At 41.7% G+C, this 24,953-nt stretch overlaps 1 protein-coding gene across 1 annotated transcript in view; it reads right to left on the bottom strand.

The window, feature by feature from the left end:
* The window catches only part of LOC108666662, a gene marked incomplete at its 5' end in the record, with an annotated part of 33,674 nt that extends 9,374 nt beyond the window's left edge, over positions 1-24,300 (bottom strand). The window contains 7 exons of the mRNA XM_018153581.2: positions 1,487-1,625; positions 1,894-2,046; positions 2,320-2,444; positions 2,882-3,045; positions 3,653-3,913; positions 4,238-4,637; positions 22,785-24,300. Coding sequence (XP_018009070.1) covers positions 1,487-1,625; positions 1,894-2,046; positions 2,320-2,444; positions 2,882-3,045; positions 3,653-3,913; positions 4,238-4,637; positions 22,785-24,300 — 2,758 coding nt within the window. The remainder of the gene's footprint in view (positions 1-1,486; positions 1,626-1,893; positions 2,047-2,319; positions 2,445-2,881; positions 3,046-3,652; positions 3,914-4,237; positions 4,638-22,784) is intronic.
* Between the last annotated feature and the right edge of the window lie 653 nt (positions 24,301-24,953).

The raw sequence follows: 24,953 nt of genomic DNA, 5'->3' as shown, positions 1-24,953 counted from the left end.
GGGAAATTAAAAAAGGCTCTTGAAATCAACAAAAAGAAATAGGTTTTCAAACCTTCATGTGAATGGACACGTAGCGCGAATGGAGACGCAGTAACTACATGATTCTCCATAACTATTTTATGTGAGTCTTAATGCTGCAAGTCAATCTGCTGCCCTCAAAATACGAAAAAAATGTCGCGCCACAATATTTCTGCCACGCTGAAGGCATGGAAACTTTCATGCGGGCACTTTGCAGAAAAATTGTGCAAATTTATCGAAATGGAAATTCAAAAGGCACGGTTCAATGGCAGCAGCAAATTTTAACAATAAAAAGTAATTCTCAAACAAGCTATTTCTTAAATTTCCTGTTAATCTAATCGAATCTTGCAACATAATCTTCTTAAAGTTCAAAAGCATCTTTAATTCCAAAATAAACCTGAAGTCTCTCAACCTATAACTTTAAGTCTACGACTGCTGAAGGCTTAAAGACAGCGAAATCATTTCGATCGGACTTCCCGGAGCAGCAATTTCCTCAGCCGAATAACTCGGACAGAAACATGTCCAAGTTTCTCTGGCAGGCGAGTGCGCGCAAGACCTGAAGTTGTCGTACCCAGAGGAGTCCAGTCAACGAGATCACTGGACATTTCTTTCTGTATTTTCAGGCAAATTCCTCGACTGTGCCAAATTTAGGGAATATTTCATCGAGCTAGAAGACAATGAACTCTTTTGAAAATTGTGAGATGTTATAGGCCTGCAAGAATTTGATTTACCAATGACCTGACTGCATCTAAAAAGCTTCAAATCAGATGCAGAAAATGACGAAACTTTATATCGTGACACGATAGCCGCAGTTTCTTCGTGCGCCAGGAATAAACATGCAGGATTTATTACCCGAAATATGAGCTTCAGCAACGGTTGAAAGTGAGAGCACACTTTCCTCAATGTCCATTGCAGGACATATATGTTCTAATATTTAGGCATAATTTGGGTTCTTTCAGCGTTAGATACACTTCGCTCAGAGGATTGTGTTGCACAGGAACATCAACATGAGCGCTAAACAAACAATATTCAAAAGTTTGAATCACAAGTACAACCCAGCACCACGAACCTCACACACATCACCACCCAGCACCACGCACCCCACCCAGCACCACGCACCCCACCCAGCACCACGCACCCCACACACATCACCACCCCGCACCACGCACCACGCACCGCGCACCCCACAAACAGCACCATACACATCACCACCAGCACCCTGCACGCCACACACATCACCACCCAGCACCACGCACCTCCAGCACCCCGCACGCCACACACATCACCACCCAGCACCCCGCACGCCACACACATCACCACCCAGCACCACGCACCTCACACATATCACCACCAGGACCACGCACCTCACACACATCACCACCAGCACCCCGCACGCCACACACATCACCACCATGCAGCAGCCCGCACGCCATACACATCACCACGCAACACCACGCACATCACTCACAGGTTTAAGGTCGCAGTGGATGATGTTCTCGCGGTGCAGGAGCAAGAGGCACTCGGCCAGGGAGGTGGCAAAGCGTCGGATGAGTGGCAGAGTGAAGCCCTGGTAGTTGTTCTTCTTGATCAACTCGTACAGGTTCAGTCTGCAGCATAAAGACGATGATCAGAACTATAGCAGGACATTAAATTTTTAATCAGAACAAGATTAAGAGTGAGAGTCTTTGTTCTTGCTGCCTGTTTGGGAGCTTATTTACGGGGGAGAAAATATTTCTATTAGCCTATCTCGCTGTCCCCACGGGAAGCTCCTAATTATTCCATGAGCTCGAAGGTAATGCAGAGGTGGTTCCTGAAGTACCACTCACCCCATGAGCTCGAAGGTAATGCAGAGGTGGTTCCTGAAGTACCACTCACCCCATGAGCTCGAAGGTAATGCAGAGGTGGTTCCTGAAGTAGAAATAGTCGAGCATGTGGATGACGTTGTGGGTTTTGTCGCTGTCGCGTCTACGGAGATGGTCCAAAATTTTCACTTCAATGAGCGCCTGGTGGTGGAACCGCTTCTTGTTTCTGCGAGAAATTAAGAGAAATTAAGAGGCGGGGGAATTTGGTAATGAAAAGGAGTTTTTTATTAAATAACAAAGTAAACTACATAGCAATAACTATAACCTGTAAGGAAACAAGATTATTGAATAATTTTTGCCGCAATTAAATTTCAGGAAGGAAATGATCTTAGCCAAATAACATAAGGCCGTATAATCACCTGATAATCTAAGCAAAATATCATCAAATCAAACCATCACCTGATGATCTGAGCCAAATATCATCAGACCATATAATCACCTGATGATCTTGATGGCGACCTGATCACCTGTCTTGTGATCTATCGCCCTGATCACCTGCCCGAATGATCCCTTGCCAATCACCTCGAGGATCTCGTAGCGGTAGCCGATGTGGTCGTGCATTACCTGCGCCGACCATTAAATAATGAATTAAGTATAACTTTCATCGCTACATTCTCTAGTATCTCCATTTTGTTAATTATACTGAATAATTAAATATATTTATTCTTTATGATGTATAGTTTACATATAATAATTGTAATCAAAAGCCTTGTTATGGCTGCCGGACCCAGCACCAAAAAGCAGCACCAGGCAACACTAATAACCAGCCAAAATCACCAATCACCTCCTACTGCCAAGAATCAGCTTGTTGTAGTAGCAGTAGCAACATCAACTAGTCACCCTCCATCACCTTGTTGCAGCTGCCGTACTCATCACACTATCACCCCCTCATCACTCCATCAACACTCATCTCCCCATCATTTTTCACCACCGCATCACCCACATCACCCCACATCACCCACATCACCCCACATCACCGCCATCACACCCCCCATCATCACCTTGTTGTAGCTGCCGTTGTCGTCATCGTACCCTGCGTTGAGCTGGCCGCCCTCCTCGCCGTGTATCTTGCGCGCCTCGAGGCCGAGGAACCACACCTCGGGGTACGCCTCGATCTCCCGCCGCTCGAACTCCGTCAGCCGCTCGCCTGAGATGCGCAGCGCCTCTGCGGGGAACAGGTAGAATGCTTAGGGTGGGACGGGGGACAGGGCGGGTGCTTAGGGCAGCACGGGGGACAGGGCGGGTGCTTAGGGCAGCACGGGGGACAGAGCGGGTGCTTAGGGCGCCACGGGGGACAGGTCGGGTGCTTAGGGCGCCACGGGGGACAGGTCGGGTGCTTAGGGCGCCACGGGGGACAGGGCGGGTGCTTAGGGCGGCACGGGGGACAGGTCGGGTGCTTAGGGCGCCACGGAGGACAGGGCGGGTGCTTAGGGCGGCACGGGGGACAGGTCGGGTGCTTAGGGCGCCACGGGGGACAGGTCGGGCGCTTAGGGCGCCACGGGGGACAGGGCGGGTGCTTAGGGCGCCACGGGGGACAGGGCGGGTGCTTAGGGCAGCGCGGGGGACAGGGCGGCTTAGGAATGCCTCATTATTATACATATTATCTATTCAACGTAGCTGCAACGAGTTGCGTTTCTATATATGTATTCGTTATTTATTCCAAGTAAGAACGGCTTGTTGATCCGTGCATAAGCTCACGCAATGACGTTGTAACTAACAATCATGCCTTGAATTTGCTTATTTTTAATAACTACAAAAAATTTAACCCCCACCTGAAGGAGCAATGGGGGTCCTGATTCCCCCACTAAGTCTGCCGTTGATCTCAGTTCCCCCGTTAGGGGAGGCCCGGCCTCGGGTCTGGTCCCGGTCTTTGCTGAGTGACCCGTGTCTGCTGGAGGAGGAAGCGTGGCCCGCACGGCGGGACCGCGGGGACCCCTCGCTGCTGGGGGGGACGTGGTTGTTGTTGGTGGTGGAGGGGGGGTCGCGTTGGTGCAGGAATGGGAGAGTCCCCACGCCTCCCGCACTGGTCTGGCCTGAGGAGATATTGTAAACGATAGAAAATATTGTTATTTATGTATCGGAGTATTGATTGTATAACTTGTTTAGAGTCCGGTTTTTAAATTGTCATTATAGTTTAGAGTTTACGGAAGGCTAAGTACGGGGAGGCGAGAAACTAATAGTCAGATATTATTGAGACTTTGCATGGTGGGCTAGAAGGACCGTTATCATCAGGCAATTTTGTATGATGGGCTCGGGGATCGTTTTTATGAAGCGATTTTAAAAGAGCGGCTACAAGGATGGTTGTTATAAGGACATTTTGCATGATGGGCCTCTGGGACAACGCTAGGGCCACTCACCCGGTCTGTCACCCACGGCGCTGCCCGCCAGACGGGACGCTGGTCCGCCGGTCCCGGCGTCGTCGGTCCCACCGCTCGGACTCCCGAAAGTGTCCCCGCTACGCTGTCCCGAAACTCCCGGTACCAAAAATTGTTGTTGTTGTTGTGGTGTTGGTTGTTGTTGTATATGTTGTTGCTGTTGGTGTGAATGAGAAGAGCGAGAGATTGTGTTGTTGTTGTTGACTCTGTTGTTGCCGTTGCTATTTGCGGAAGAATTGTTGATAAAATTGTGATGTTGCTGGTGGTGGTGAGGGTGTGGTTGTTGATGGTGGAGATGAGCTCCGTTGGCATGGTGGTGGTGGTGGTGAGGGTTGGTGATGTTGAGGGCGGGGTTATTGTTGCTGGTGAGCACCGGTAGTTTCTGTGAAGAAAATTATTAATTATTATTATTAATTAATTTTAGTTACCGTAATAATTCCATGAGCAATGCATATTTCTGTTATTTATTGTACGTAGAAGCTGCATACAAAATTTAGTATTTTAAGACATATAAACAAATAAGTTGATTCAAATGTAAAAAAAAGTTTTAAAGAAAAGCACATTGTGTTCTTCAGTTACTATAATTTAAATAGGTAGGAATAACGTAAGGGTTTATAGACAACTTTACACGCTTGTAGCCGCACAAAGCTACACAGGACAACCACAACGATAAATAATTTATGATATTTAAGCGGTTATCATCAAACCAATCTTCCTGGTTGACTGGTTGGGCTGACTTACCTCTACCCCCCTCATCAGCCTACACCCCCTCACCTCTTCCCCCTCACCAGCCTACACCCCCTCACCTCTTCCCCCTCATCAGCCTACACCCCTTCACCTCTTCCCCTCACCAGCCTACACCCCTTCACCTCTTCTCCTCACCAGCCTACACCCCTTCACCACACCAGCCTACACCCCTTCCCCCCTTCCCCTTCACCATCCTCCACCATCGCCGAAGTATCAATGGAGGCTGTTAAAGGTGAGTGTCTCTGTCATAGCTGGAGTAGGGGAGGGTCTGCGCTGAGGTCAGACACTCGAAACTAAGCTATGGGATTGCTGATGCTACACCGATCGTAAAACTCGTCTCTTCGATTTGATGCAGATTGGAGGTGAACGATGCACTGAAAACATCGTTATTTTCTTGAATAATAATTGTCGGGAATGTTTTAAAAACTCATATGTACGCAATGGATTTGTAATGGATATAAATGCATCTAAAAGCTGCAAAGTGCATTTGTATGCTGAAATCATATTGATGCGTTCGGTAGCGCCATCACTCGGCGGACGAACAACACCGATCAAAGCAGCGCTGGTACCCGATGTAGCTCATCATGATTATCTCCTGCTTCAAACGTATTTTATTTTGTTTATAAAAGTTACATTCTCATATTTGTTGTTTAATAATACTAGTTAAGACGTTGACTCAAATATATCGAAAGTGCTAAGGAAATGGGCAGTGCTTCAAATTCACGAACTAAAACACGTTCATTATCGCGTATCTTGAAGCATTCTAGGATAATCCCCTTTCTCTAATATTGTCTAGGATAAGCACCCTTCACTTAATACTGCCCGGAATAAGCACCCTTTACACAATATTAACCAGAATAAGCACTCTTCACTTATTATTGTCCAGAATTAGTGCCTCTCACTTAATATTGTCCAGGATAAGCACCCTTCACATAAAATTGTCCAGGATAAGCACCCTTCACATAAAATTGTCCAGGATAAGCGCCCTTCACTTGATATTGTCCAGGATAATCACCTTTCCAACAGTGGCGGCGCCCGACGCAAGCAACTATAGGGGAGGCGGTAATGACGGTAATCAGGCCGCGTAATGACGGTAATCGTGTCAAGAAGTCATCAGGAAATGATCATCAGCTTGTTCAACAGCGATTGCAAAGCATTTAATCAACTAACCAGGTTGATGATACTTTAGCTGCGAACGTTTTCCCAATTACTTTTTTAGCAAGTAAGATGCACTCAATGATTGTTATGAATTTTGATTGCAAACAACTTACGACACGCAAAAACTCATGTGAACAATTCTCATCTTCAAACTAATGCACAGGCTTCAGATCCATTCCTCTGTTATTTTACAAGTCGTTCTTGGCATTAAAGCTACCTACATATGTTGAATTTAGGATGATGTACAGATAGCATTTTACACAATAAACTAAAACTTAAATTTCAGTACCGAACGTACATTAGTTTTTGTAGGTTCATTAAGAGCTTCGGAAGGAAGCTGTGAAAATTAATACTGCACACTGAATGACACGGGCTTCTGTCAGGGTATTCAGCTTTTATTGATAACACAGTTGACTTAGGTAGCAATTCAATTCTAATTTAGAATTCACTAGCTTTTGCTTCTATTTCTTCATTGAATCCAATATAAATATTTGATAGAATACTAGAGTAATTTCAAGTCGGCTGGAATGTTATACTACGGACCATGATTACATGGGCATTGTTTTCAATGGGAAATTGCATAAATAAATTTAAATAATTTTAACAAACGCTTGAAGAATGACATTGAAAATTTACATCAAGCGATTAGCCACTAATCTGCCCATAAAACGCGAAACAGAAGTGTCACTGTTCACAGAGATTTATGGCATAAAATTTTCAATATAAAGTAAACAGAGATCCAAAAAATTCAACTATTTTTTTATTACAACGCTTACTGCAGCGCGGGGATAAGCGAGTTGTCGAGCGGCCACCTGAGCATCCATCATCTACATCCATCATCTGCATCCATCATCTACATCCATCATCTACATCCATCATCTGCATCCATCATCTACATCCATCATCTGCATCCATCATCTACATCCATCATCTACATCCATCATCTACATCCNCCTGTCTCTTATACACATCTTCATCGGAGTCACAATGGAGTGAGATATACTTCAATCGACATCAATACCCATAATGGCCCCATTTATGATCGAAAATAGGATATTCGCAACGAAAATCTGACAATCACTTTCACTTAATTAAACAGTTCAGTCTCACCGTAAATGGAAGATATAAAATCGATTTACGCACCAAAATATCTGTCTCTTATACACATCTAGATGTGTATAAGAGACAGCGATGGAGCTGGACTCCGAAACGTTTTCTCTTATAAAGATATGGTGAATTTTTGTGGTATTTTCTTTGCTTTTAAATTCCTGGTTAACTTGCGATTCAAGCAAACAAGTGATTTTAATACTTAAATCATAAACAATCTCAGTATAAAATTTTCACATGGTGTGCAATCTATTTCTCAATATCACTCCTGTTGCTAAGAATATAATACGGGAGAGTTTAACTTTTGGGCTATGCAGTGCAAAATATATCACACTGGGCTATGCAATGCTCTTCTCAGGTTTAAATAAGTCGGCCTTAATTAATGAGTGTTCGCGACGAGCCAAGCAGTCCACGCGCCATGTCAAGCAGTCCACGTGTCGCGTCAAGCAGTGCTCCATGCCGTGCCAAGCAGTACCCGTGTTGTGCTAAGCAGTCCACTTGACTTGCCAAACAGTATACGCATCGTGCCAAGCAGTCTATTTGACGACGTGCCAAACGGTTTACGTGCCGTGCCAAGCAGTACACGTATCGCGCTAAGCAGTCTACTTGACGTGCCCAACGGTCGACGTGCCGTGCCAAGCAGTACACGTATCGTGCTAAGCAGTCTACTTGACGTGCCAAACGGTCTACGTGCCGTGCCAAACAGTACGCGCATCGTGCTAAGCAGTCTACTTGACGTGCCAAACAGTCCCCATGCTGTGGCAAGAAGCACAGCACGTATCCTAAGCAGTCAACCCCCGCACCCTAATTAAGTCAGGCTGATTGTTTAACGACAGCCATGCCGCCTACTGTAAACAGCCAAGTTATTATGGAGCGCACGAGGCTCGGCAAATGAGCTACCGGAGACTTTAGTTGTTTTGTAAACATTACAGGAATGATAGGCTGGAGGCGACGTAAGCAATTTCAATGAAGTGTTTACCGGTATAAGGTGAAATGTACACGACTGAGAAGTAATCTCGACGATATTGCGACCGATCTTAAGTCATTGCAGTCAAAAGTTCTAAACTAATCGTACCGTACGAACCCAAGAGGCATGCAGTTGTTCCACATGCCGGAAACAAGACACATCACATATAAGGTAGGGCAGCTTCTACATCAATTTTATATTCTAGAATACACATTTTTCTAAGAAGATATAACCAAGAATAAGCATCCTAGATTGCCACAGAAATTAACCCTTATTATACTTAAAAATAAACAATACGAATGCAAAACAATTCAATGTAACAACAGTAATTAGCAGAAGATAAAAAAGATGAATATAAAAAGCTAAAAGAAGATTAATAAAACAATGATTAAGAAGGTAGCCCCGAATTTATGCATTATAACACGGGGAAACGAATATATAAAATTGTTCTTTTTGTAAAAAAGTGTGAAAAGTATCGAAAGATTCTGGGTATTGCAGTAGTTCCTCACGAAAATTGCACGTGGAAAATGAATATGCGTAGCGGCAGTAGGTCTCCGTGCATTTTTCGTTTTACAAGCATTGCGTTGGCACAAGGAGTTTCTCGAGCTCCGTATACCAGCACTGGCCGCGCAGACTTGATTGTTTGTGCCGCGTCGGTGTAAAGAACGTGGCTTTTGAAGTGTACGGAGCTCGAGCAGCAATCAAGAAAGGAGGATTAGACGCTTCACGCAAACACAAACATCGGCATTAACGAGTAGGAATGCTGACGAAAGCAGAGCACAAACGCAACCAGAATGTTCCCTTACCCCCTACATTTTAATTTCAATATCAATAAACTCAACCCTCTTACATCCCACGATGTCTTATACAATGTGCTCAAGCAGCGTCTTCCATTAAGGTGCGACTTGGCGTAGCCGTTGCCGAGTTATGATGGAAAAAGTAAAAAAGTACCCTCCATTCCGCGATTTTCAAATATAAGAGTATTAGTTGGCTTGATACCAATATCAATACGCGAAAGACGCGGGGTAAAACCCGGGGTGGCCCCCCATTTTTACTCTCCAACAGCAACAAGTGAAACTTACAAGCATGAATTCTTGTGAACACGACGCACAAACCCAGACAGTGGCACTAACAAACAGGAACTATTGTGAACACAACGCAGAAACACAAACAGCCTAAGCGAGCCGGAACTTCTCTGAACAACGAGCACAAACACAAGCAGCGGACCAAACAAACAGGAACTCAAGTGAACACGACGCATAAACACAAACTGCGGCCGTAGCAAGCAGAGAATAAGCTTGTGGACGGCAATTTGCAACCATGTCTTGAAATGAAGCTTCTTCTATATGCTTTACAACCTATGCTCATAAAAATTAACGTGTGACTTCAAGCTGCAACTTCATGGCGCTTATAACCTATGTAATGAACCTATGTAATGAAGTGTTGCTGCAAATTTCCCACTACTGTATGTCAGACTACGAAGTTTAAGTAGGACCGACTCTGACGTCGGTGTTAAATTGATTATAGCCGTCAGATACTATGCCGATCCCGACTTGCGTCCTGGTTCCTCTCTTATAGGATTTTGACTCAGACGCCAGGGTAAGTTGCTGCTTTGGTGGTGAAATTTAGATTGGAATACTTGATGGAACATCGTGATTTTTGTGTATATAACGACTTGTCATGCGTAGAAATTTACTTTGTTTTCTGTTGTAGGATCGTGCGTTATTCTCGGATCTCAATGCTCTAGCTCTCTCCTCGCATTTTGCTCATCGCGCTTTAACTTCCTCCGCATTTAACTTGTTAGTTCGTTCATATGCCGCACCTCTGTAAATCATTAGTGTTATTTGTTTATATTTATTTGCCGTTTATCTTTAATAAACTTAAAACGTTTGTTCGAGTAACTATCCGCTCAGTCCAAGCTCTTGCTGATAAAACCAATAGGGAAGTTGCATTTAATTTCCGGTCATTGGTGGACGTGACAATTAGACCATCCGAACTTTGAGTGACGCGATTGATTAGCTATTATACAAGATTAGTTCGTCACAACCTAATATTCTCTCCATTTTCCCGTTGTGGTTGGGAATAAAGCAATTTTTAATGTATTATCTAGTTTCGCTGTGGATGGTATCAGACAATTAGCATGTATCGTCTTAAAGTCGACAGAGAATTTACAAGAGGCTGATTAAGCTCTATTTTTTTGATCGAGGAACTTGAACTGAACTCGGACACCGAGCCGCTGATTTGCGCGCCAGAAGAGCTTACGGCGGCTCTGTGCCAGAAGCTGCCGGGCGCTCAAATTGTGATAGGGAGCCAGCTTTCAATTTCAACAGCCCAGGAAGCGATAGGCTCATGTGGGAAAAGAATAATGATCCATCGATAATTTAAGGTGCAAAACATCGTCATACCTAGTTTTTCAGGCAAGTGGCATTCAAATAAAAAAATATTAAAGCTGAGCATTCATCAGAGATACTGCAAGGCAGGTTGAAATACTGATGGAGTGAGGAAACGTACAGCTAATATAGGAGCATTGAAGCGACTTAATTAAGAGAACGTCGGAAAAAATCACTTATTCCATCAATGAATGTATCTCCTTTACCCTTCCTTTTAAATGAATAATTACATATAATGACATTCACTTAAAGTTTAGATCTATCTAAACCGAGTATCGGTTGTTGATATTCAAAATGGCAATGAAAGAGTACAAAGGTGACAAATTATTATTGAAACTGCAGAGAATGCAATCTAATATTGTGATCAAAGATTATCAGCGCATCCCGCTGAGAAGGAAGTCTGCTATTGACGTAACTTCCATCACGTGTGTTCTGAGCAGAGCACTCGGCTGATTGGCCATGAATAACAATTAAGTTACGTCCAAAAACATTGCAATTCACATCAATACTTTGCTGCTGAGATCAAATGACTCGTGTTCATGTTGCTGCTGCGCTCGACCTGATTACGATTCAGCTAATTGCATCGTCTCCGGAACTCACTGGCCAGAATGAACTACAAAATTCCTAGTTTAGGATCAAACAATTAAACTTGCCTGGAAATTGTGAAGAGAAAGTCAACAACAAATGAGCACAAGTTCATTTGGACCCATGCGTTTCGTTCAGGCACCACGGATTCTGCTGAAATGAAACCCATGTGTTTGAAATATTGCTTCGCTCAAAGTAATCCGCAGTTCTATGAAATGCTTTCACGTGCATCGTGCGGCATTAAACTTTTTTCGCGTCATCAGGCTGAAAATATTACCTTAACAAGCTTCCATGAATAAGCCAAATAAATGGAAGCTGCATTTGATCGAAAAACTCATTACTGATGCACTGTACTTTACTGAATCTAATCATCATAATATTTCGGAGGAAAGTTATTTTTTTTTTGAAATTAACTGTCAACAATGCATGTAGATACTACGCAAGATTTACGACTAACTATCCTAAAGCATGAATGGATTTCGAGAAAATATCAAGAAAACTACGGAAAATGATGAATGAGCATCAATAATCCACCCATGGATGCGGAAGGCAAAAAAAAAAAACTCGAAACTTTAATTGCATTTGGACTGCATCCAAACAAATGCCTGGTTTGGCGAGGTCTGAGCCTAAATGCGAATGAAACTGACCGTCTGGAATAATCAACAGAGCGTGAATGAACCACAATGCAGAAGAAAATTTAAAAGACCTAGAGTAATACGCTACCGACTCTCGCATAGCAACGAACGTCATGGTAGCCTATATAATTGCTTAATAAACAAGACCCTTTTCGCGGCCGCTTCGTTAAGTAAATTAGTCAAGTTGACGACCGCATAGGCGTAAGTAAGGTTGGCATCGGAGGAGCAACTTAAGCGCCCCATGATCCTGGAAGACTGATTGAAAAGATCGCAGAAAAACCTGCGGAAGCCACAGAGGGACATGGCGATGATCCCGCAGTGAGAGGAAGGCGCATCTGTCCAAACAAACACCGACGAATACGAGACCTACGCAGCTTTGGAAGATGAAGTCAAGCAATATGACATACGCGAATCTTAGGGGTAGAATGGATAGAAATGGCACGAGTTTAAAAAAAATTTACCACACAAGATCTGAGAATCCAGATTAACGCTGCTCCGACGTGCGACAATTTCAATGTCCTAACTAACAGGTTGGCTTATATTAGATGAAGTTTGCCAAGAATACCGGAGTCAGAAAAGACGAGGCTACAAATTTTGATTCAGGAGTGACATAATGGGGTCTGCGCTGTAACTTGGAGTATTGATACAAAAAATCAGTCCAAATGTGATACGATGTAGCAAAGATGCAATAAACACGTACATTCCACAAACTGGAACCTAGCCCATGGGTTAGTAAACTTAGCTATAGGTGTCCCGCATTTCGTTACTTTTTACAGCACTTTTCAAAGCCCTAATCGCACTTTATCCGCCCTAAGCGCGGCCTAAATTAACTCCGTAAGCAACGCAAGGCAGAAATTCACTCCCCAGAAAATACCATATCCTCTAGACCTGCAAACATCTTACTATGTAGAAGTTATTCGGCACGTTTGCAGGCAGGCATATATGCTCCAAACAGACACATCATGCAAGCAGGCACACATGCTCCATGCAAGCACTCATGCCCCAAATAGACACAGCGTCATGCAGGCATGCACACATGCTCCATTCAGGTATTCATGCCCCATGTCTAACACACGTGCCCTATATGGTCACAACCCAGACCAGCGCAGGGTTGCGTCCGTGGACGCCAAAAGCCCTCACTGGTCGATATCCAAGATTTGCTCTCTTCTTCGTCTCCGTTCGCTGCTCTTGCTGCTTCTTGCGCCCTCGTGTCAAGCGTTCGTTGCCCGCATCACGGCAGCGACTTTATATTCCCGTCGTATAATATATGCCGCATTAATCGTTCCCAGTCAATGTTTTCATAATAAGCATCACTCTTAGTTCGTATTAACAATAAATTTGAATTTAAAGTATTAGGCATGCTATATCAGAGAATAAAAGTGAATTGAGATAATTTCATAGAAGGTTCAATGACCATTGATGTGCAAAAGGATCCCATTCACCTCTGGGACGCGTAATTCAACTCAATGCGTGATGGCAGGGAGGAAGCAGCTCAAAAATAAATAGCATTTAATTGACAAGTCGCAGCTCGTATTACTCGGCTGAGACAATGGCGGGTGCGGGTTTCATAGAGAAAACATGTTCAATCTGATATGATGATAATATAGTGAACTGTGATTATTTTAAAACGCCACAAATACTCACTTGGTGAATGAAAACTGCAGAATGCGGCTCATTTTCATGAATGGAGTATAAATAAGAAAAAATTTTGTAGCGAAAAGTTAATGGTTTCTAGTAGTACAAGTACTAAACACCAGAGGTCATTTGAAAAGTTAATTAAGTATTGGTTTTAGTTTCCGTAGATTTACTGGGCCCAAGGACAACGCATCCCACGCTTCATCTGATACCCCATTCAATTTCCAGGAGAATTCCTGGAAATTGGAGAAAATAACCCAGGAGAAAATTCTAATAGAATTTGTTCGGTGTTACCTTCAATATACTACAAATATTAAGTGTTGGCTTATATAGGTTAATTTAGCGATAAAATAAGGCGTAAAAAGGAGGTCTCGCTTTGTTGCTGTGAACGGTCTTGCTTCTGTGTTTTTAATAAGAATATTGAATTGTGATAGCCTTATTTTTGCTGAACAATTAAAAATGCAAAGGTGCTTAGTTATTACTAACGCATGTTCTTTGTCTGGCTCATGATTTTTAAGACCCATTGCTTACATGTTTCTCAAATTAAATCTTGGCTGCAGAGCTTGCTGCAATACTAATAGTATAATAAAACTATGTGGAATTTTTCGTTGATCTTAGTTGGCGAAAAATTTTGGTTTGTATTCTTTTTTTGGATGCAATTGCATCAGATATTCCCCTCAAGTGCGTCCATTTGCTCTACTCCTAATCAACCTTCTGTTTGTTGGGTTGGGTCGACCGCTATACTTTAACTCTAAAAGTCAGTTGTGCTACTTCTTTGATTTCCACCAGCGATATTTTTATGGAACTTCAAATAAAATCTTGAGATGGAAGTTAAACTTTTATCGTCGATAAAAATTTATTATTGATGAGAGAATAATAAGTCTTTGCAAAACTGGAAAGCAAATGAATGAATTTAAAATTGAAATAAAATGTTATAATATTTTTTTAAATCGTCGCTTCAGGTAATATTAGAAGTAGCATTTTATATAGTATACTAGTAGTAGTACACGATTAGTAATGTAATTATTATAAGATGGCAGAAATTTCTTGATTATAAGCGTACAATTTATGACCAGAGAGTGCATTTGAATTTTCAAGGAGTTGAACAATTCTTAGATGACGTTGGTAGATCAAAAGGCAGATTTAGCAAATAATAATATATTAACGACGTTTCGAATGTAGCAACATTCATTTTCAAGTTAAGAGAAGCATTGAATAGTGAAATTTGGTTGGACATGAGTACATAATACACCAAATTTCACTCTTCAATGCTTCTCTTAACTTGAAAATGAATGTTGCTACATTCGAAACGTCGTTAATATATTATTATTTGCTAAATCTGCCTTTTGATCTACCAACGTCATCTAAGAATTGTTCAACTCCTTGAAAATTCAAATGCACTCTCTGGTCATAAATTGTACGCATATGATTAGTAATGTGAATATGCGCCTATAGTACGTAGTCACTATATATTGACGATACAAGGACTTAAACAAATAATTGCTCAAGTTATGACAAATATATGACCATATGTAAATATAATAGTCAGGGCTTACATTCTAGTCTATTAGAAGCCTCACACTAGAAAGGGCTGATCACGCGCCAACTTATAAGACCGACACATATCGTAAAATAATATTAACATATTACCAGGAAATTTTAATGTCTTTTATGTTTAAAAACTGAGTTAAAAGTTAGATTTCATCATTATAATATGATTTTTACGTTGTTGAAGGTAAATTAACTCATAAATAAAAACTTCATGAATCATTTAAATTACAGAACAAAATTTAAACTGGAATTGCGTGCTAGATGTGGGCTTGAACCCTATCAAAATTTTGAGTTGGTGGCGACCCTGAATTAGGAACCGCCTAGAACTCGGACCGAACGTAAATCAGCTTCTCTGTGTCCGCTTTTTGGTCGACAGCTAAGTGCCTGGTCCATATTCTGCCAACTCTTGCCCTCCTCTCAGGAGCGTACAAAGTCGGCAAGGAGGTTCTGACTAGTCGCTGATTGCGATCAGTTGGCCAACTGACCCAGAATAACTCTAACGCGAACATAGCAACTCTGGGGCGGAGGCTGAAGCATACCCCGAATTTTGTTAGGGAATATAACGGGTCTCTGTTCAATTATGTTACTATAGTCTCAGAAATAGTAACTTTGACGAGATTTGGAATAATGGAATTCACAAATTTAAAGGATCGTCCATCTCGAGCAGCGCCTGGCGAACCTGATAGTAGATGATGTTGTTCATGCGAGACATTCAGCTCGCTAGGTAACATTCAAGTTCGCATAGTCCATTCTCTACTTCAGTTCAGCTTTTTAGAAGCTTAATTGCCTCTCACTTCTTAAGAGCACGCTCGGAAAATCATTCCGCGGATTTCGAATGAATGCATATCGAAATCTTGTATTCCTGTTTTTTTCTCTACAACCAAACCAAAAATCCCGAATATATCGTTTCCCCACAATATACACAACAGACCAAACAAGAGTTTTTTCATTTCGATATAGATGAGAATAATTATTAAAACAAAGCATCCACGACTCAGTAAACTTGTTAACGGTTGAGGACTCACTCTTCGATGTCGCGGAGGTCCCCAAGGATATGTCTGGTAGAACGGAGGTACAGGCACCTGCCACAGCACCATCCTGCGTAGCTCGAGTCAAGCGCCACACCAGCCGGTGTAATCGGTGTTTTTAGATCAAATGGAATCTCTGCATCGATTTTCCAACAACAGCGGAACAAGGAAGATCCATAATTATCTCCAAACTCGATTAAAGGTGCACCACAACACCGACTTTTTTGGTGCTCCGGTTTGAGAAGAGATCTTCAGTCTGCCAACTGCGCACAACTTCGTGTTGCAGTTGCACTATTGATGCTTGTAGGACAAGCTCTAATCTCAAGATCTTACTCATGGTGTCAAATGGGCTTTCTCATATGGCATACGATTTTTAAAATAAAACTTAACTTCATGAACTAGTTACAGAGAAAAAAAGTTAAAATATTAAAAAAGGTACTTTTTATCATCAGACATAAATATGTATAATAGAAGCTCTATTGTCGGGTCGTCAAGTTGCAATCGTCGGCTTGCCTCAATTCCCCCCAAAATTAAATGCTGTACAAAGCAATAGCTAACCTCATGAATATCGTCACAATCGTATGAAAGAAAGCTGGCCCGTGGGAGTTCTCGACCATAAACTATGACCGCAGAGTCTGATGTGCTTTCGTCATATGCGCTGTTTTACGCGTGTATCTTTTATTCGGATGACAGGACATGGCAGTCAACTTCAGCTTTCATAGACTTGTATGCTAATCTTACGCGTTTGAAACGTAAAATTTAACAGTGAAATTTCCGCACATTTCAGCTTTAATTATCCAGCTGAGCATGAAATCATGAGCATCAAACTACCACCTTCTGTTCAGTTGCGATATCATTAAGCTCTCAGTTGAACAGTTAATTTCTTCACACGGTTCAGCTGTGTTATCATCAAACTCTCAGTTGAACACTAAAATTCTTCACACGGTTCAGCTGTGTTATCATCAAACTCTCAGTTGAACGCTAAAATTCTTCACACGGTTCAACTGTTTTATCATCAAACTCTCAGTTGAACGCTAAAATTCTTCACACGGTTCAACTGTGTTATCATCAAGCTCTCAGTTGAACAGTAAATTTCTTCACACGGTTCAGATGCGTTATCATCAAGCTCTCAGTTGAACACTAAATTTCTTCACATGGTTCAGATGCGTTATCATCAAGCTCTCAGTTGAACAGTAAATTTCTTCACACGGTTCAGATGCGTTATCATCAAGCTCTCAGCTGAAGAGTAAAATTCTTCACATGGTTCAGCTGCAAGCGTAAAGTCCAACCACAATATGAGCAGTAACAATCCGAGCGAGAATTAAAAAAAATGGCGTAAGTGTCGTTTTCTGTTTCCCAGTGGAGAGAAGACAGTTCAGATTTCACAGAATTCAGCGGCAGTTAAATGGAATTTCGATCTTCTTGGCTGTTATGAAACCGTGGCAAGTCTTGTGCATGGCCGGCTTTAAAAATACTTCGCTAAGTTTTCAATTTTTTCCGAACTTCAAAGTTCATTCCAGCCTACCATTAACAAAAAATTTTACACTCAGATAACGTTCACCAGCATCTCGTCACACTATCAATCAATGTTATTGCAACATGACTGGTTCTTTAAACACAATCTCGCGAGCAAAGTTTCTCGAAGGATGCAACAGCCTATCAACGATTAACAGGAATCACTTCACAATTAATGAAAATATAATATTGAATTTAATGGACGGATTTGCCTGCTCTTATTTCAATGGTTGGTCAGTCCTCGTTTAAATGTAATAGTCAATTAAAATTCTCGACGAAACTAGACCAGCAGTAAAGGACCAAAAAAAAAATCTGTTTTTCGAAGCTCAACAGGAGTATTGCAAAATCTCCAATGGCCATTCAGAGGGCGAAGGAAAGCCGCCGATGGCACACCCTTATATTTTAAAGGGAAAGTATTTCCCTGCATGCCAGGAAGTTCGTGCCAGGACGTAAAAAAACTTGACCATAAGGCGCTGGAGAAGAGAGCGTGGATCTACTCATAACTACCCTAGGCATGATTATGTCCCATCACTACCTCTTAGGCTCTTACCACCGACAAGCAAAAATCGGCGGCAAAGTGGTCCGAAAAATTCATCGAGCAGGAGTCGGAAAAAGTTCTTGGAGAAAAGGGTGAATTGATTGGTATTACGTAGCAGAGAACGCTTTAATTTATGCCCATTTTTAACTACGCTTTCCGAGTTTATTGTTAAATCAATCTCTAAACTTGATTAGCTTGTTCTGTTGTTATGTCATCGAAATCTTTATTAAAGAATTAATTAATAACTGTTTCTAAAAGTGTCATGTCTATCGCGTTAGCGACTCGAAACTGAAGGAGAATAACAAGAAACTCGGACATAACTACAGTTGTGTCCGAATAAATGCCGTACATAACTCCTGTTAAGTCCGTATAAATAAACCCCCACCGAGTTAAGGTAATGTGGATAGGCTACAATTTAGGTAAAATCAAACTATTGGATGGTTGATGATCACATTTACACGTTAAATAGAAGTTGAGAATAAAATGTGACTTTTTAACTGTGAATTAAACAAACATGTAGGACTTGATAGTGCAAATGATGCATTTTCGAATACATGCGGCACCACATTAAAATTTTCTGTCTGTTTTTCTCATGAAAAGGTCTTTCAATGAGCGTTGATGTCAATCAGGTTATCGTCGATGTTAATTTGTTTGTACAATATTCGTTACCAAATGATTTCTATATTTCATCTGAAATTACAGTGCCTAACATCGGGTTGGGCTTCCATTTTGCCAATTTACGGATGAATTTATCAGCTATATTCAGTCAAATGACAATAATTTAATTTTAATTTAATTCAAAGAGTACAAAAAATATTAATTAACGAAAAAACTATAAAATATAAACTGTGTTACGGAAGTTAGAAAAACCAAAAATCCTAGAATTTTTAAATTAAACCTTCGGGTCGAATTTAAAATTTGAAACAATTTAATGGATTAAACAAAATATTTGAAATTGTTAATTGGTGTGACAAGGAAAGAAAGCAAGGTTCAACTACGTGAAGCAAACGAAAAATGAATGATTTAATCACTACTTTAATAATTGAGATTTGAATTGATGAAAGTCGGTTTAGATCTGTGAAAGAATGTGCAGTGTAGTGCAGGTCAAAATTTGTAAACAAATTGCTGTAAGTTAAGCGAAACCAGAAAATAATAAGCTAACCGAAAAACAAAGCAGGAAGGAAAGCTTGCACGAACGAATTATAAATTATATGAATTTTGTTACTAAAGAAAGAAACATTCAAGACGGATACGTTGCTGGCAATTCCTCAACCGCAACTTATTACAAACTTAGTCCCTAAAATTGACGGTTGATGACAGCTGGGGGATTAGTTATCGTCATTGTTATTCGTCACACTTCGATACGTTAAAACTCTGCAAGCAAATTCACAAGCTAGAGCATTTAATTAGAATAGCTTTTCCTGAGTAAAAAAGAAAAATGATTCTGAAAATATCTAGTGCAAAATCTTTACTCGAGTATTGCTTGGATAATTTTTAGTCAAAACTGTTCACCGTTGTTCACCGTGTTGTTTTCAAGTGGAAATAAGTGAAATCATACGTTTAGGTAACAATTCCAATAAAAAATTGTGTTAATGCATGAATTACGATCGAAATTCTCCATCCACGAAAAGTAACATTTGAAGCGAGGCAAATTTCTACCCCAGATTTGCACCATAAAGCAATTTTGGATGACCTTTCGTCCCTATTTACAAGCCCGTACAGGAAATCTGGATCTCAGTTCAAGATAATGTTTTCATTCAGAACTTACGCAGTGAATAGTCCTTAGAAAACAAATTCATGATCTAATTTCCGACACTCATTGAAAATGTTTTAGTCATTTATTTGTTTCCAGTCATTAGGGACAATTGTGTATATGTGAGTTTTGTATGGAGTTCCTACGCAAGGGACAGAGCAGCACATGTCCTCACACGACCAGGGCTTGAGGGCAACTGGTGCCTCCGCACACAAATCATGATCATGAGCCCTCGGAAAGAGAGGGAAGGGAAGAGCAGTGCCCCGGAGGCCAGGTGGACGAAAGAGAGAATGAGAGGGAAAGAGCGTAACTCAGGTCGGCCAGGTGAACGAAAGAGAGGATGAGAGGGAAAGAGCGTAACTCAGGTCGGCCAGGTGAACGAAAGAGAGGATGAGAGGGAAAGAGCGTAACTCAGGTCGGCCAAATGTACTAAAAAGAGGAAGAAAGAGGAAGAGATAAAGAGGCAGTATAGTGGGAAACGGAAGCATTATGCGGATAAAGAAAGTGTATTGACCGTGAGCTTTAAAGTTTTCTTGGGATAAAAAAAAACAGAGGGATAAATTACAGAGGTAAGAGAAATGATAAATTTTCTTAGAATGTGTTCCTGTCAAAACGATCAACATTCTCCCAGAAGTGCTCTCGATTCGTGAGCTTTAAAAGTCAATAAATACTGAAGGAAGCTAATCCCAAGAGCTTGTGGAACACTACAGCAATTATTCATTGTCCGTCCCACATCTTAATGACATGTGGGAGGTTTGTTCCGTCCATAAAATTATTATCAATATCAGGTTTATTATATTATTATTTGGAAGAAGATAAATGTAATTATATAAGAAGAAGATAGATATAAGTAACATAATAAATACAATTATATAATTATATTATAAAAAGAATATAATTATTATAATAAGAAGAATTATAGACTGACACTTCTATGCCAGTAAAATACTGTAAGAAAAGCTTCTGCTCTTATGAACTTAGGTAAGTTCGTAACTTCTACGAGTAATATTCTGACGATTGAATGAAATTCTCGAGCTGGAATTTAAATATAAAAGCTCCTTAAAGAATTGGCAGGCGCAAGAGAAGAACAATCAGAATTTGTTAAGCAAATTCAGAATGCAAAAGGTTATTCATTCCACATAGTCTGAATATAGATGCATTCATCATGAATGAGAACCATGCATTGCTTTTCAGGGAAATTTCACCGCATATTGTGTTAGGTTTATTAATTTTGATTCATAGTCCTTTGCATTGGTTCGTTAAACGGAACTTTTTAAATTATTTAATCATGGTTTGGAAAATTTGAATTGAAAACATTTAAATTCGCTGGCATGGGTATATAGATTCTCTCCATGCATATTAATTTAGTGAGATTGTATTGATATGACACATAATAAAAATATTCATGTATGACTATCATAGTACGGATCGTGTGTGTTAAAAGAGGACTTCAAATTTATAAAAATGTTCAAATTTGAATTCTTTAATTTAGCAAAGTCCAAGTTTTGGTGGGCGGACAGAAGGTTGAAATTAGTCTTTTAATTAACGGATGATGTTCCAGCAGACGCTTCGTTAAACGTCAGGGGGCTTACGATCTTAACGTGACTGCGTCTTCCTAAGTCTTAGATTTTCCTAAGTCTTCGATCTCGGGATGAAACTTTTGCATTTTTCTCACCATTACTTCGCGCTGTACAAGCTAGAAGCAAATTTTATGATTATGCTCCGCGACAAGTTCAGAAAATTGTCATGAATCATTTACAGATATTTAACGGAGTTTCTATAATGAAGAATCACAATTAATGTTGCAGCGATGGCTGCATCTGCAGCAGCAGTGGTTGCATTTCATTGTTCACAGTTTCGTACGTTCATCCTAGTGCCAAATTCTGAAATTTTTGAATTTTTAAATGAATACGGGCATTTTACTTCGAAGGTAAACTTGTATTATGATATTTCCATAATCATCTCCCCGTATGCTCTACATTATAATTCAATTCATATAATTGTTTCTGGGAAAGTTAATTATTATTATAATTTATTGAAAGTTAATTATTGAGTAAATTATTATTAATATTATTATTGATGATCGGGAGACCATAGGCCAACGGAATAATTTGAATATAAAGTCTGCCGCTAAATCAGAAAATCATCTTCAAATTTTATAATGAGTGATAAATTTATTTTCCTATTTTTTTCAACTAAGTCCGTATTTATACTTATTCATGAGTCGATCGCTAATCATCGATGAAATTTGTTTATTTTTATTCATCGCTTCATTACTCCAGAGAAGATTACCACGCTCAGGAGATGGGACGACTGCACTGAGGCGCCATATTATATTAGTCCCTGATCGCTCTATGGTTTTCTTTACCACTATTATAAAGAAACTAAAGCTTCTATCGACTACAGAGAAATTGCGCTCAACGCTATTCATGTGATGCATTATGAATGGAACATTCTAAAAGCGTCCGTTACAACGTAACTGCATAAGAAAAACTTTGGCGTTGTGAATTGCGATGAACAGATAAGAAGCCAATATGTAATATTGCGGTGAGCTTAAGAGATAAGTCTTGAACAAATTAACACGTTTGGTAGGACTTACTTGCGTACCGGGCACAGAGGATCTCTGATTCTTATTTTCTCTATACTGAGTAATGAGAGCTCACTCGGTTCAGAGATCTCTCTTCGGCACAAAGTTCGCAGCAGTGAGTTCTTACCTGTGAACTAATGAACCGAGTTTTCGCCTAGGTATGGGATTCATTTGTCAAGTGATAGATGCACTGGGTTCTCACCTGGGCTTGAAGTTCTCACCTGTGTACTTTACTCTCTAATCTCTTGTCCATGTAGATGTTAGCCAAGTTTAAATTAAAACATTGCAACAAATTACCTTACTAACGATTGGCCTCCTGCAACGCGGTCTCACCTTCGTTCTAGGGTGACTTCGCCGGCGTCCGTCCAAAGTGACGTGGCCGGACGGGTACATGACGGGATAGAGGGATTGTGAAGGATGTTCCGATAGCGACATCTCCGGGGTGACGAAACGAGGATAATTGGTGTCCCGTGGGGAGAAGACGGGGGAGTATAGAGCACCTGAAACCCCCCGACAGTCAGGCGATGGTATGATGTTCGGGTCCAAGAAAGATGTGGTGGTACGGGGAGTACTGAAGATAGTGGACCCGCTGGGTTGTGGGGACAGCGAGGGAGTGTCCCACTCAGGGGTAGGAGGAGCAGGTCGGGGAGGAGGAAAAAGAATTCTTGGTCCCACGCACTCATCGAGCTCGAGTCCCCCTCTGACAGGAGCGAGGTAGTCCTCCAGCAGATAGAATGTCCTGGGTCGACGAGGTCTCAACTTCCGAGCATCGGTTCTGCTAGGCGCCTCCATAGTGTCAGCCTGAATCGTCAACTCAGAATGTCCACGTTCTGTGAGCTGCTCAGCCACTCTCTGCTCCAGCAACTGGTGCCCACCTAACCTCTGCTCCAGCAACTGATGCCCACCTAACCTCTGTTCCATGAGCTCATGTTGCTGCTCCACTATCCGTCTTTCTAGAATGCGCTGCTCCATGATCCGTTGTTCAGCTATCCGCAGCTCAGCGCGATGCTCCAGAAGCCGGTAGTCTGGTATCAAGCGCAGGTCTTTGTCCTTCACGACATCTTTGTTTTCCGGCCGATGAGACGCAAACCAGCGGCGGCCCCGAGCGAATAGCGTGTCTTTGCTTCCATGTGACGCGCGTCGAGGAAGAGTTTGAGATGACGAACGGCGACTGGGCGGAAGGATGGAAATCGCGGGAGGAGCACCCATCTCAGATGGCAGCGCCAAGTGAGAAGTTACGAGGTCAGGATGAGAGGCAGCGAGGTGAGAAGGAGAGGGATGATGACGAGGAGACGGCTGAAGCACATCGTCACGACTCCGGCACCTCCGCAAAGTACCGCCTCCAGTCCCTGCCGTTCCTTCTCGTTGCCTCCATTTCTCAGGCTTGAGTTTCCACAGCACCGAGTGTCGCTTGGTGATGCCGCGCGATGTGACATGATGCTCAGGAACTCCGGGTAGCGGCGATACCGTCGAAATGGCGTGACCTGGTGACAGAGGAGTCGAGGTACGCAGGAGGTCGTCTTGGTGCCACGAAGGGCGCTCCACCCTCATAGGCCGGATGTAAGGAACCGCCAAACCCGGGGCGGGCCGCCATGTTTGTTGTTTGGGAGGTCGCTGCAGGGACGGGTATTGGAGGAAACCGTAATCGTTTTCGAGGCCATCCTCGACGCTCCGCCAGTCTGGGCGACGTCGGAGGTTTTCGTCAATGGACTCCCGCCGATGCAGGGACACCCCGCCGGGAGATAGAACCTGCACGGGCATCCCTACAACGTCGGCGGGAGGCGTGGGGTGACCAATGGCGGGGATGAGGACAGCGATGACGATGGTGGTGAGAGAGGCAGCGTGCGACCTGCAGTGAAGCAAGCAAACTACAACATGTGCAATACATAAGCTTTAGTACGGCAGTAGCCAACGCTGATATTAATATCATACAAGCTCAAATAAAATAATAAATCGGTTTGATAGCGTGAGGTGGAAGTTAATAAAGTGTAGCAGTACAAAATCATTAGTGGGGTGCTGCTGGTGACATAGTCCAGTAAACAAAGTTATTTTGCACACGTGAAGGTAAGTGAATACAATTATAGACTTACGAAGCCCATATGTGAAAAAGCACAATTTTAATATGAATGAAGATGACACACCTGTTTTTCAATACATGTTAGCACACAAGCATTCAATATTCAGAAGGTTGCTACTACTGATCAAAATTTCTGAAAAAAATTTAAACTTAAAATTTTCAACGATTAATTCTAGCAAAACTATGAAATAATACAACACTAAACCAGTACGCGGATTAATCTATTGTATATATACAATGAACGAAAATGAAATCAATGAATTAATTAAATTCGGTTTATTTGCAAATTGAAAAAAATAAAAGTCAGCACAATATTCTTCCGTGCACGACCTCTCTTTTAGCTTAAAAAATCATGACTTTCATGATAGTCGTCGGATCCCTCGTTTGAACGATCAAACAGTACGTCTTTCAATGCCTGCAACGTT

Source organism: Hyalella azteca, unplaced genomic scaffold (assembly GCF_000764305.2).
Source record: "Hyalella azteca isolate HAZT.00-mixed unplaced genomic scaffold, Hazt_2.0.2 contig14575, whole genome shotgun sequence".
Lineage (NCBI taxonomy): Eukaryota > Metazoa > Arthropoda > Malacostraca > Amphipoda > Hyalellidae > Hyalella > Hyalella azteca.
The sequence above is the reverse complement of the archived record's forward strand: the minus strand, read 5'-3'. Positions and strand labels throughout refer to the sequence as shown.